Here is a 15,101-nt window from a genome sequence, read left to right on the forward strand (position 1 = left end):
TTAACAGAGAGTAAGTCCAGAACAAAAATTTAAGCTCCAAGACTTTATTATCTCGAAGATTTTTATACCTAATTGTAATTTTTCCATGAAAGAGAAAATGAACTTGAAGATAGCATATTTTTAGAAATACCCATTGCCACTTGAAACAAGTGGATACTCTCAAATTACTTCTGTTCCAAAGTTCGAAATTACTTTCAGGAAAGTAAAAACATAAAATGTCCTGTGTAGCTGGAAAGTAGAGACATGTGCACAAAAGAAAAAAACAGAATTTCTGAATGCCAATCTGGTTCCTGGATACTCATGGATTCTTGTCCAGCCCCAAGACAAACATTTTTTCACTCATTTAAAGTGACAATCCCAACAAGGCTTTTCAATGCCCCTTTTATATCCTTGTTCCTCAGGCTGTAGATAAAGGGATTCAGCATGGGTGTAACTATGGTGTATATCACTGAAGCTATTGCACTGGCCCTGGAATTTTGGGTAGTGGCAGAACTGAGGTAGACCCCAAGGCCTGTACCATAAAACAAAGAAACAACTGAAAGGTGAGACCCACAAGTAGAAAATGCCTTATACTTTCCCCTTGCTGATGTAATTCTCAGAATGGAAGAGACAATCCGAGAATAAGAAAATATGATACCAGTGAGGGAAATAATGCCTATCACCACAGTTGCAAAATACATCTCTATGATACTGAGGAGGGTGTCAGAACAGGCAAGTTGGATAATCTGATTGATTTCACAGAAGAAGTGGGGAATTTCCAAGTTAGTACAGAAAGACAGTTGCAACACTAACAAACCATGAACCAGAGAGTCCAGAACACTCAATATCCAGGACGACACCAGCAACAAGACACAGAGTCGGGGATTCATGATAACTGTGTAGTGCAATGGATGACAGATGGCCACAAACCGGTCATAAGCCATTATAGAAAGGAGTAAAATATCTAACTCTGCAAAAAGGATGAAAAAATACATTTGCATGAGGCAGCCTTGATAGGTGATGATTTTGTTACGGGTGTGGATATTCAGCAGCATCTTTGGGATAATGGTAGAGGTGAAACATACATCTACAAAGGAAAAGTTGGCAAGGAAAAAGTACATGGGAGTGTGGAGATGGGAGCTAGTGATGGTGGCCAAGATGATGAGAAGGTTCCCAATAAATGTAACCAAGTACATGGACAGGAACAGCCCAAGAAGAAGGGACTGCAGTTCTTCCACTTCTGAGAGTCCAAGGAGAATAAATTCTAAAACCTCTGTGTGGTTTCCTGGTTCCATGTAGCTGGTATGACTGCCAAGAAACTGAAAAAAAGAGGAATACTTTACAAAAAGAAAAAAGGCATCATCAACCAACAGCACTACTAGAGATTATAAATTTTACATAAATAAATATAAATACAAATATTGTGTTTGACACATAAAATAAACAAAAGCCTGTATTTTGTCAATAGATCAGGTTCAGCTGAATATTCAGGATTAAAAACATAGCCATTCTTTCTGCATCTGTCTACCCTTCCAAGTTAGCAAATTAATCCCTAATCATAACTACCATACCAAGACAGCACTCTTCCTACATACATTTCTCTGAGATAGAATCATCTAGCTCCTTGCTCCTCAGAGTGTGATCCATGACTAGCAGCATCACCCTCATCTGGGAGCTTGTTAGAAATGCAGCCTCAGTACACTACCCCTAGGGAATCAGAATCTGCATTTTAACAAGTTTCCAGGTGTATTAGTTTCCTAGGGATGACAAATTACCTAGGTAATCTTTCATAGGTAACAAATGACCAAAAACTGGGTAGCTTCGAACAACAGATATTTATTCTCTCACACTTCAGGAGGCCAGAGCTGAAAATCAAGCCATCATCAGTAGGACTGTTTCTTTCTGGAGACACTTTCCTAGCTTCTGGTGGTTGCCAGAAATCCTTGGTGTTCCTTGGCTCGTAGACATGCCATTCCAATCTCTGCCTCCATCTTCAAGCGGCAGTCTACTCTCTGTGTCTCTGTGTCTTCTTCTCTTCTCATAAAGACATCAATGATTGGATTTAGAGCCAGCCCTAAATCCAAAATTATTTCATGTCAGGATCCTTAATTAACTACATTTGAAAAGTCTCTAGTTTTTAACAAGGTCACATTCTGAGACTTCAGCAGGACATACATTTTGGGGGGACACAATTCACCCCACTACACTAGGTGATTCATATACAGATACAGTTTGAGAAACACTAATCTGACAGTGGGTGCCTCCAGGGATAGGAAGTCTTTCATTTTAAGTGTTTTTCCTTTTACATTCTCTTTAGCTATAATACATTACTCTTCCAAGAGCTGAAATTTCCTTTCTTGTGGTTTTCATCAGCTGCACTTAATTCTGATGTCTACATTGAAAAGGCTCCTTTGGGATATTTGTCCAGAGGATACCTTCTTCCCTTCTAAGACATGGGCTCTGTCTCACAAATACCATGACAGGCCTGTGCAGTCAATTTTATACAGTCAAAAGCATTTGGTCAGAAGACATGACAAAAGATAGCCCAATGAGCATCCTACACCATCCCTGTGTCCCCTCACCCATGGAATTTGGAACTGAAACTTTGAGATTACAATTAGTTAAGTGGGACATTGGGATTCTCATTGTGGGGTTCATATACTGCCAAGGGCATGGAGAAGGAGAGAAAAACATTTTTTAGAATGAAAGAAAAGAATAATTTAGACATGCAGAAAGGAGTTTAGACAAGATACACAGTGGACACTATGGGGACAATGGAGAGAAAAGCTGCCTCGGACCCTGCCAGCTTTCTACTTCCAAACAGACACTCAGAGACCCACCATCTGGAGGGGATGGTGAACATACTGGTTGAGAGTGGGAAGTCTCCAGTCACACTACAAGGTTTTGAAGCCAAAGTCTGGCACTTATTAGCTATGTGACCACAGAAGAGTTACTTAACCCCTCTCTGCTTGTTTTTCCTTTTCTTTTTTTTAACGTGTAAAATCAAGATCATTGTAGCACTTATACTGTTTTTCAGAAGAATAAATGAGTTACATATGTGCCCCACTTGGGACGGTGTCTACAAATAGAAGTCTTATGTAAGTATTAGCTGTAAGCTTTATATAAGTATTATCTAATACTATCATTGGAACATAATCTTGATTATTTGTATTTTGGCTATGCTTACCATAATGCCTTATATTGTTTCAAAAAGTATAATAAAAAAAAAAGTTGAACGTAAAAATACAATACTTATTCCTGATTTAAACGGACATGCTTCTAAATGGGAAACCCTGGTGGCATAGTGGTTAAGTGCTACAGCTGCTGACCAAGAGGTCTGCAGTTTAAATCCTCCCTGCAGTCCTCGGAAAATCTATGGGGCAGTTCTACTCTGTCCTATAGGGTCACTATGAGTTGGAATTGGCTCGATAGCAGGCGGTTTCGTTTGGGGTTTTTTTTTACTTCTAAATGTTCTCCAGTTAGTATGATGTTGATGTAGATGTAAAATACCACACCTTCACCATGTAAAGAAACCTAAGAAGTTTCCTGAATACAAACAAACGATTTGAGGGACAGAGTGGCATGGATGGGGTCTGGGGACTATGATTTTGAGGGAGATCTAGGCCAACTGGCATAACAAAGTTTGTTAAGAAAATGTTCTGCATCCCACTTTGGGAGGTGGCATCTGAGCTCTTGGAAGCTGACAAACAGCCATTTAGGATGCATCAATTTGTCCCAACCCACCTGGAACAAAGAAGAATGGAGAACACTAAGGACATACGGAAAATATGAGCCCAAGAGACAGAAAGGGCCACATAAACCAGAGACTCCATCAGCCTGAGATTAGAAAAACTGGATGGTGCCTAGCTACTACCAATGACAGGGAACAAAAAGGAGAGTCTCTGGCAAAGCAGGAGAAAAGTGGGGAGCAGAACTCAAATTCTAGTAAAAAGACCAGACTTAATGGTCTAACTGAGACTGGAAGGACCCCAGGAGGCATGGCACCCAGACTCTCTATTATCCCAAAACTAAAACCATTCCTAAAGCCAACTCTTCAGACAAAGATTAGACTGGAGTAAAAGACAGAAAACGGTACCTGTGAAGAATGTGCTTCTTAGCTCAAGTAGATACAGGAGACTAAATGGGCAGCTCCTGTCCAGAGGTGAGATGAGAAGGCAGAAAGGGCTGGGAGCTGGTGAAAAGGACATGGGAATAGCAGGGTGGAAAGGAGGAATGTGCTGTCACATTATAGAGAGCACCTAGGGTTACATAACAATGTGTGTGTAAACCCTTGTATGAGAAACTAACTTGAACTGTAAACTTTTTGTTAAAGCACAAGAATAAGAAAGTGTCTCCTTAGAGAAAATTTTGAGAATTTCATATATAGACAAAGAAAGATGAAATTTGTCTTACACTTATACATATCTTGAGATGGTATTTACAACTCACAACTCAGAAAATATTTTCTCCTATAAAACTGTCAAATACTTTTGAAGATTTTAATGACTTTCCAAAAGCTTTATGGTCATACAGATGTTAGTTGGATATGTATGCCATCACTTATCAGCATAAGGTTGAGAAAAGTAAAACATAATATATGTATACACACACTTAGTATGGTGCTACATCACTAGTGAATAAAATGTTATCTTCCAATGTTGATCTGTGATGTGATTTTTAAATGTTATGTATTTCCACATTTTCCTAGCCTCTGACAACAAGCATTTATAAAATAGAAATCAGTTTCAAAAACTAAACTAGGATTTTTTTTAACTCTACTGTTGACCTCACTTATTAATCATGAATGCCATAGCTGCTAAAAAAAATTCAACTAATGTATTTCATGATGGGAAAAGAGAATAAAGAAAAATGTCAGACAGCAAAGTGATAAGGAGAAAAAAGATCAGAGAGACAGAATGCAGAGAGCAGAGATAAAAGTAACAAACAGATATGGGTTTTTTCATCCCTATGTGTGTGACTTCATGTACAATGACTTGTGCCTCCTATTTCCTGCTTCACTGACTATTAGAAATGATGGGGTGACAGTGACTTAAATAAACTCTAGATATTTTCCTATGGTCCTTTTCTGAAAACTTTATTGACCATGAGTCTAGTAATAACACCAGAGAAAATAGTGGCAAGGGAGCTGTAAAAACAGTGTGGAAGTGGTGTCTGACCTCTTCCAACTTCAAAAGGGACAGGAGAATCAAGACCAACAGCCCAAGGCTGATTGTCCTGAAATGTACGTCAGATATGCATCCTCTCTGCACTATCTTTACCAATTTTCACACCAACTGTCCCCCACCCCCACAGCACTCTCTGCTTCTCGGCTGTATTCGATAATTCATTGTAATGACCACAGAGAATTCACAGACAATACTCACATTTATGGGGTATATAAACAAGTAACACGTTCAGGAATACTCAGGATACAGTTTTTCCATCAGGACAGCTTCTTCACAGCCGTGCTGTGGGCATGCATCTTTGGTCTCTTGGCTTCTGTTCTGCATGGGCAAGTGTTACAAAGCTCTTTTAGCCCTGCCAATAAGTGTCCAGAGGCACCCCACTCCACCAGTAAGCCTCAGCCCAAAGGCACTCAGCTTTCTTTCTGTGGGCTGGGAAACCCACTTCACCATCTTCTGCTAGTCTCTCTTGCAGGTCTCTCCTGCTGGTCTGTGCTGCTGGTCAGCCTCTCTTGCCACAGTTTCTTTGCCACCACTTCTCACTGTCTTCATTGTTACAGCTCTCTCTCCTGGATCCAGGAGCTTCTCAGCACAGGATTCCTGGGTCCAAAGGACACATTCTCCATTCATCGCTATTCTTCCTTGGTGCTGGTGAGATTATCTCTGCCCTGGAATTAGCCCTCATTGAAGCCTAGTGGAATGGCAAAACTGACCAATGCCCTTGGTGGGCCACAATTACTTATTTGCACAGCCCACCCAATCACTTGGGTGGCAGTTAAAAGACCATGGCAAGAGAGCCCACACAAAACTGATCCATCACACCACAGAAGCCTCAGAAGTAATTATTGAAGGGAAACTATCAGAAGGTGGAAAATAAACTAAGCTAGAAGCAGTGGCAAATGATACTTTGAGAATCCAGAATTTGAAAACTCTATGACCACTGGGAGGTCAGAGGTCTCCTGGGAAAAAAAGTTTAAACCTTAGAACTGTAATTACTTCTTCAGACCAAGTGAAGATTTCAAGAAAAACTACCTTCAGGATTCCAATTGAAATGAAGCCAGTCTTTCCGGCTTTCTATAAAGACATAGATATTAAGGAGAGATTTGACAATGTCTGAGCCAAAAGTTGATAACTTTAAGAAGATAGGACAGTCAGAGACAGAATTCGACCACTTCAGATGTAGTCCAATTTGCTTTGGAATGCAATCGGCAAAGTGCAATGAGTGCTGGGAGATGTTACTCTCTCAACCTTTCAGAGACACAACAATTCTACGGTTTTAAAAAATTAAGAAATATGTTGTTCCTGTTAGGTGCCAATGAGTTGGTTCTGACACATAATGACTATATGTACAACAGAACGAAATGCTGCACAGTCCTCTACCACCCTCACAATTGTTTCCATGGAAACATAGCAGGACAAAAATTGTTCATGTCATTTTCTCATTTCCTGCTGCCTCTAGGGAGGATGGAGTTGCCATGAGGTGTAATCGAGTCTGTATAACTGCGTTTGTTTGCTTTTGTTTTGTTTTTTTGGTTTTTTAGGATGAACAACACCTGATGAGCAGACTACCTTTTTCTTTTTTAATTTTATCTGACCACAAATAAAATCTTCACCTTTAAAGAAAAATTGTATATCACTTACTTTAAGTCAGGTAAATAATTTATATATAAAATTAAGATAATACCAAAAAAACCCTAAATTCCTCTGAACAAGAAAGACTGAGAACCTCTGGAGAAGGTATAAAGTGAGATAAGACGAGGAATGGAGAGTCTGAAAAGGGAAAAATATAGAAAGAAAGCCCAGAGGTTGGCAATTGAGGAGGGAGCCTTAGGAGATGAATCACCACAATGGGGACTTTTCAAGAAAAATTTCATACACTGGGTTGAAAACCCTCTCCTCTATCTCTTTGACGAAATCATTAGTAAAATATACATTTCTTAGTATTGATTTTATGTACGTAAATTTTTTATGGCAAATACGTAAAAAGAGCTCTGTCTTCCATCAAGGCTATGACGGGGTCCAACCAAGGCTGCCCGAAAGAAGCTGTGGGCATGTGCAATTTTCCAGTTAGCAGCAGCCTAAAGAGGTTGCTAGGTTCCCGGGTAATATAAATGCTTTCTGCTTGGCTACTGACCGATAGATTGGTAGTTCAAATCCATACAGCAGCATTGCAAAAGAAAGACCTAGGGATTACTTCCATAAGATTACAGCCATGTAAACCCTATGCAGTACAGTTGTACTCTGAAGCACATGGGGTTGCCATGAGTTGAAATCAACTTGAACAAAAGTGATCTGGGTTTTTGGAAGGCGGTTTCTAAACAAAAGACTTAGCAGCACTTTTGGACAAAAAGCAAGAGACGGAATTAGGGCAGATGGGAATTAGGAATTTATTCTCACTGACTGGTTTGTATGTTCATGTGATACATACCTTGTGAGGCAGCCCCAGACATGTTATAAGACACTGGAATGGAATAGCAGCTGACAATGTTTCTGGTGAGGATGTGAGCTATCACACCTTGTGCATTAAAAGCACATTGAATTAACTGATGCTCAAAAGGTGGTAAAAACTTGGGCAATGTTCTTACATACAGGGCAGAGTACTTAGGTCTTACAGCATCCACAAAGCCTCTCTAGAAAAGAGTTTCTGTTAGGAAGATTTACTACTAAGAGTGGTCCCTATCTAGTTATCAAACTACCAGAAATTATCAAGTGTCCTTGGTCATGAAATGGGGTAGACTATTCTGGATTATCCAGGTGGGACCAATGCAATTGCAAGGATCCTTACAGGAGGGTAGTGGGAGATCAAACGAGACAAAAAGCTAGGTGATGACAGATACAAAGAGTTGGAGTGATGTGAGGAAGAGGTCATGAGCCAAGGAATGTAGGCAACCTCTAGTAGCTAGAAAACCAAGGTAGCAGATTCTCCCCTACACATTCCAGAAGGAGTCGACCCTGCCAACACCTTCATTTTTAGCCCAGAGGAACCGACCTCAGACTTCTGGTCTTCAGAAGTGTAAGAAAATTAATCTGTGTTATTTAAGCCACCAAGTCGTACCATTTGTTAAGCAGCAATAGAAAATGAATACACTTTGACCTAGCATACTGAGGCCATACCTCTAGGCTACACAACTACCAGCTGATATAGGGATGATGCTAACTCAGATCTGCTGGATAGCAAAAGCTATTCTCTACTTTTCTATGCTATCAGATGGATATAAAAGTATGAACAGAAATCTGTGTTCATGGTTGTTCCACACTCTTCATTATGAGAACCTTAAAACCATAGTGAAGGATGCTTCTGAAATTGTAGGCAGAAGCTGCTTCAAAACCTCCCATTTCCATATTGATCTGGGAAGCTTGAAACAGGCTACCACTTGAAAGGAAAACCTAGGACTGTGGATGCCAAAGTAACTGCTCTTTACTACTCAGAGGGACTGAGGGTTGTAGTGCCTTCAGCATGTTCCAAGGCTTAGAACCATCTAAAGTGAGTGTGAAACTGTTGGGAGGTCAATTAGAACACTGGTTCTCAATCAGGAGCAATTCTGCTCTGCAGAGGAAACTTGGAAATGCTCAGAGACATTTTGGGCTGTCGTGAGAGGGGTAGAAGCAGTCCAGTATTCAGGAGTCAAGGACGTTGCTAAACATTCTACAGTGCACAGCACAAAAAATTATCCCATTACAAGAAAGAGTTAATTGTCCAAAAATGTCAACAGTACCGTGATTGAGACTCCCCGAATTAGATCTATTCCCTGATTTTGCATGGTAAATACTGAGGTCCAGAGAGATGAGGTGAACTGTTAGGACCATATAATAAATACTCTCCTCTTTCACCAAGTGGAAAGTGGGAGATCTGATCATGTCCCGGCCCGCCTCTTGGAGAAAGGAAACCAAATATTAGTAAGAGGAAGAGAAAGCCAATAGGACAAAATCCATGCATTTGACAGAGACAGGCTGGGTCCAAACATCCTTGGGTGTGTTGACTTGGTAAAGAAGAGTGGTTTAAAGATCTGGCTTCAGGACCTGCAGAAAACGTTCACAATCACAAACTTGTAGCTACACAGCTGGTGTCCACAGATGTCCAATACGTGCCACTGACTGCTAAGCTATACCAACATTTCTGGTTTTGAATCCTGGCTTTCCACTTCTGAGCAGGTGTTTGATAAATTCTAGCTCCCTCTTCATGCATTCTGTCTCAGATATTGCCATTCTTTTCCCTCTGCTCTGTTCCCACCTCTGCTATCTCTCATCATCTCTCTCTGTAATCAGAGGAGACTAGCTGGTTTCCAGTACTTTCAACTCACTGTCCCCACAAAGATATTCCTACAATCCCAATAGGCTCTTAGAATTTCCTTTGTTGAAACACTGGGCTGATACTCATTAACTTCAGAAATAAGCCACAATTCTGTAGTCTCAAATAAAGGGCACTTGATGATTTGGCCTCCGCCTACCAAGCCAGTTTCCTCTTTCACTATTCTCCTTCTCTCCTCCACATTGTCTCACAGTCATTTAAAACTAGTTTTGTTGTCTTAACCATACCATGTATTTTAATGTGTGTGTACACACAAATGTGTATGTGATAAAATTCACAGAACATGAAATTCACCATTTAAGATGTTTTAAAGTCTACAGTGTATTTACTATTGGTATCCACAACGTTCATAACATTGTGAAACCATTATGACCAGTAGTTCCAAATAATTTTCATCAGCCTAAATAGAAACTCCGTACACATTAAGAACTCTCCCCATTGTCCCTTTACCAAGCCCCTAGCAATAATGAATCTGTTTTCTCCCTCTATGGATGTGCTAACTCTGGACATTTCACATAAATAGAATCGTAAAATATGTGAACCTTTGTGTCTGGCATCTTTCACTTATTACTCCATATTTTTATACCTGATTCCTTCTGTGTGGAGCACTCTTACCTTGAAATCTTCAATTCCTGCTTCAGTACTCACTTCAATTATTTTCTCCTCTCAATACTCTATTTACCCTCCTCAAACAGAGCAGAACAACCTTTTCTGCACTGGATCACTAATAAATAAATAAGTAAATAATTGTGAATAGAAACTGCTAGTGATGAAAGACAGGAAAAATGGAGAACCTAAAGGAAGTGCTACACTAGGTGTGTCATAGAGAGAGGGAAAATGAAGACTAAAAGGGACAGCTACTATGGATGAAGTAAAAGCTAAATGCAGAGGAATCATATTGAGAAAGAGTAGGCTGCAGCTGACTTTAATTTGAAAGGGAATTAAAACTGGAAGGACTTGGTACTCTTGAACTTTTATCTTTACACGTAAGCCAGGAGCCTCAGGAGGTAATAATGCTAAAAGGGGGCCCTCCTCCCATAAAGCATGCTCTCTGCACTTACAGTGATGCTCTCGATCCCTCAGATGGTATCACTAAGGAGTTGGCTTTCACTGGTACTGGTTCTCCCCTGAACGATCTTGAAAGATGAAAGCTCTGCCCCCAGGATGGGCAGGGAGACAAAGCCACTCATGAGATCTCTGGGAGACACAGTTGTTGCCTAAATCACACTGGAATAGATGGACAATAAAAAGAAGCCCCTATAATATCTGAGGCTTCCAAGACTGAATTATCACTGTGCCTCATTAAATAAATTATTGTCACTCTATCCTCAGAGGGCTTTGCTTCCCCAGAAGCTAATGAACAAAGTAGAATACATTTTGTTATTTATGGCCCTTAGGGGTAGCTTTGGAGCTAATCTATCTCGAATCAGACTCCCTTCTTTAGATGTGGTCTCCAGGGAACAGGGTTAGAAGGAAAGACCTCTGTATCTTTAGGTGTGATTAACACATTAAAGACCTGAAACAAAAAGATTAGACAAGGTATGTTGAATTCCCAGGATTTTCACCCAGGAATGTGAAAATGGCCCTGACTGAACCTAGATCCTTAAAGAAAAACCCAATTGCTTAACAAGAATTCCATTCTCATTTACTTCTGGTAGCACGGATTTTGGCTACCTTACAGGCAGGATCTCTGGGTGAGTGTTTACCTCCTCAGGGTCACCACAGATGCAGAATCATATCATCTTCCTTTCAGTTTTCAGCCCAGTGGGAAACAGCTGAACATTACCAACGCATCGTGAGACTGTTTGCTACGTGAGACCTGCAGCTCAAATGAAACGGTGTATGTGTGTTACTTGCTTTCAGGAATCCCTACAATCAGTCAGAGAGTCACCTTGGACCACAAAATCATTGTCATAAGATCACCTGGTAAATACTCAGAACAAAAAGGGTATGTTGATTTTATGAATTGTTGTCATAAAAAATGAAAGTGCTATGTGCACATCACATTGAATGAAAGATACCCAGTGATATGAAAAAATATAATTGGAGTATCTGACTTAGTCTCAGGAGAAGAGGAGAGGGAGAATTTTCTAAAAAGATGTCATTTGAGCTGAGAGATGAAGAGTGAGTAGATTCCTAGCTGGTTGAAGGGAGGGGTTGGAAGATTTCCATTTAATGCAGGAGCCATAGTTCTAGAGGAAATATTCATTCCCACTCCTTTCTCCCTTAGTTTCCCCAAAGCACACATGGGAAATCAGATGCCAACATTTCTTAGTTGTTCAAACTCCATTTTGACTGTGTCTGTGTGAGTGTTTAACATCTATCCTTTTTACAGTGATCTGGAAAACAAGCTTCATCACTTGCCAGTGTATCCCTAGAGTGGTCCCACCACACCTAGAGTGATACACAGGCACCGCACAAAAGAACAGAAACACTTATTTATTTATTTACTTACATGTTTTCATTACAAGGGTGTATGTTAGGATGATGTTAGGCATAGGGTATACTATAACAGAATTAAAAAATTACGTGGGCAGTAGTGGAAAGAAGTATGAGTTCACAGAGAAAGGGAAAGAGGTTAAAATTTTGACTGTTAAGGAAAAGCTTGATCATGTATTTTTTGAACTTTTGTTCGTAATTTCCAACTAAACTTTTGCTTTGAGATAATTGTAGATTCACATACAATTATAAGAAATAATATAGCATGATCCCATGAATGCCTTGCTCAGTTTTGCCCCACGGTAACATCTTCCATATTTATGCCTATTCCCAATAAAGGAGATCCAACCAAATGCAGAAATTATCAAACAATATTGTTAATATCACTTGCAAGCAAAATTTTGCTAAAGATCATTCAAAAGTGCCTGCAGCAGTATATCAACAGGGAGCTGCCAGAAAGTCAAGCTGGATTTAGAAGACAACATGCAACCAGGGATACCATTTCTGATGTCAGATGGATCCTGGCTGAAAGCAGAGAACGCCAGAAAGATGTTTACCTGTGTTTTACTGACTACACTAAGGCATTTAACTGTTTGGATCATAACAAATTATGGATAATATTGAAGAGAATGGGGATTCCAGAACACTTAATTGTGTTCGTGAAGAATCTGTACATGGATTAAGAGACAGTTGTTTGAACAGAACAAGGGGATGCTGCATGGTTTAAAGTCAGGAAAGGTGTGTGTCAGGGTTGTATCCTTTCACCATACCTATTCAATCTGTATGCTGAGAAAATAATATGAGAAGCTGTAGTATATGAAGAAGAACACGGCATCAGGATTGGAGAAAGATTCATTAATAACCTGCATTATGCACATGACACAACCTTGCTTGCTGAAACTGAAGAGGACTTAAAGCACTTACTTATGAAGACCAAAGATCACAACCTTCAGTATGGATTACATCTCAACATAAAGAAAACAAAAATCCTCACAACTGGACCAATAAGGAACACCATGATAAACGGAGAAAAGACTGAGGTTGTCAAGGATGTCATTTTACTTGGATCCACAATCAACACCCATGGAAGCAGCAGTCAAGAAATCAAAAGACTCATTGCATTGAGCAAATCTGCTACAAAAGACCTCTTTAAGGTGTTGAAAAGCAAAGATGTCACCTTGAGGACTAAGGTGCACCAGACACAAGCCATGGTGTTTTCAATCTCCTCACTCGCATGTGAAGACTGGACAACGAATAAAGAAGATCAAAGAAGAACTGTTGCCTTTGAATTGTGGTGTTGATGAACAATGTTGAATATACCGTGGACTGCCAAAAGAATGAACAAATGTGTCTTGGAGGAAGCACATCACAATGCTCCTCAGAAGTATTGTGATCCAAGAGAATGATACAAAAGTAAATTTTCTTGAAGATCATTCAAAAGTAGCTACAGCAGTATATCGACAGGGAAATGCCAGAAATTCAAGCTGTATTCAGAAGAGGATATCATTGCTGATGTCAGATGGATTCTGGCTGAAAGCAGAGAATACCAGAAAGATGTTTACCTGTTTTTATTGACTATGCGAAGGCATTTGACTATGTAGATCACAAATTATGGGTAACATTGCTAAGAACGGGAATTTCAGAACATATAATTGTGCTTATAAGGAACATACACATAGATCAAGAGGGGGTCATTTGAACAGAACAAAGGGGATACTGGGTGTTTTAAAACAGAGTTGCTTTACCTGCACCTTCTCCTAGGCAGGGGGAGAGAGGAAGGGACTGCAGGTGGATATTTGCTCAGTCTCACTACATCTGTCTGTTCCTGGCAGTAAGATGGAGGAAAGTGCAACAGATAGGTATACGCGTACTCACTCTTCTTATGCTCTGCACTGGACATGGGGTGGGAGGAAAGCGTTTCAGTGGGGATGCGTACATAGTTATAGCTCCTGTGCCCCTCTTGGTTGTGAGTGGCAGACACGTGCACAGTGGTGATGCCTTGTGTCAGGTGGCAAGTGGGAGGAAGGGACTGCAGGGGTATGCGCCTAGTCACGGCTCTCTTGCCACTTGCTAGGTGGTTAAGGGATGGAGTTGCATCTGGCAGAGGTACATACAGAGGTGTTTCCTCAGGTCAGGTGAGGGGATGAAGGAAGATGCTGCTGGGGGATATGTATCCAGTTGGGTTTTCTCTGCCCCTCCCTTGGTGGGTTAAGGGATGAAACCCCACCTGGTAATGCACACATAGTGGTGCCATCTTCTGTCAGTTGGTGGCGGGGAAGTGAGAAAAGGGCTGTGTTGGGATGTGTGCAGTCACAGGCCCTCTGCCCCTTGCTGGGCAGGTTAAGGGAGAGAGTTCTGTCTGGTGGATAGGAGCTCAGCTGTGTTCCCTCACATCATGTGGTGGGAGGGAGGAAGGGGCAACGAGGAGATTCATGGACAGTCATGGCTCTTCTAACCCTCTCTAGGCAGGTTAAGTGATTTTATCAGCCCTGACAGATGCACTCACAGAGATACTGCCTTGCACTGGATGGGAGGAAGGAGAAGGGATTGCTTGGTGACTTCTCTCACTCTCCTGCTACTGCCACCCCCCACCAAGCCCTTGGTGGGGGAGTAAGTGGTGGGCAAGAACATGCATGGGGGTGTGCCTAGTCTTGCTCATCAACTGGGCAGGGGGGAGCACTGGACGGGGCTGGGTGGGGTAGGAGGAAGAGGATAGTCTCCTGTTATGGCCCCCCAGTCAGGCGAGGCACTCGGGGTATGGGACCCTCTGCCGCCTCTAATCAAGTGGGTGGGTTGAGGGGGAGTGCATTCTTCCATCTAGGATATGCGGGTGCCAGGGGACTCAGTGTCTACTGAAATCAGTGAGCAAGACCTGTCCTGTCTTGAGGGCGAGGAGGGAGGGCCACCAGAAGACTGGTTGGATGGGAGAGCTCCCGCTGACACGCCATTGGTCCACTACCTCATGCCCACCGTTCAACCCTGAGTATTTCTCGTTCAGAATCTGGCACCCTCCCTGTCTCTGCTTCCTTCCATTTGTGTCTACAGAGGTTCTCTGTCCCTTTTGGGAAAGTCATGAAGTTGCCTTGCTTTTTTCTTCAATTTTTTTTTTTTTTTTTAAGGTTACTGTTGTCTTTCTCCTAACTTAGCTGCAACAAGCCAAGAAAGCTGGCTGAGCTCCTCTGTTCTGTGTT

At 41.2% G+C, this 15,101-nt stretch overlaps 1 protein-coding gene across 1 annotated transcript; it reads right to left on the minus strand.

Moving 5' to 3' along the window:
* Nucleotides 1-335: 335 nt before the first annotated feature.
* Nucleotides 336-1,811, minus strand: LOC100666940 (olfactory receptor 7A10-like). The gene has a single exon (XM_064279900.1). It carries the CDS (start codon nucleotides 1,272-1,274, stop codon nucleotides 336-338), a length of 939 nt encoding a protein of 312 aa, XP_064135970.1. The 5' UTR covers nucleotides 1,275-1,811.
* Between the last annotated feature and the right edge of the window lie 13,290 nt (nucleotides 1,812-15,101).

The sequence above is a fragment of the Loxodonta africana genome, chromosome 3, assembly GCF_030014295.1.
Source record: "Loxodonta africana isolate mLoxAfr1 chromosome 3, mLoxAfr1.hap2, whole genome shotgun sequence".
NCBI classification, from domain to species: Eukaryota; Metazoa; Chordata; class Mammalia; order Proboscidea; family Elephantidae; genus Loxodonta; species Loxodonta africana.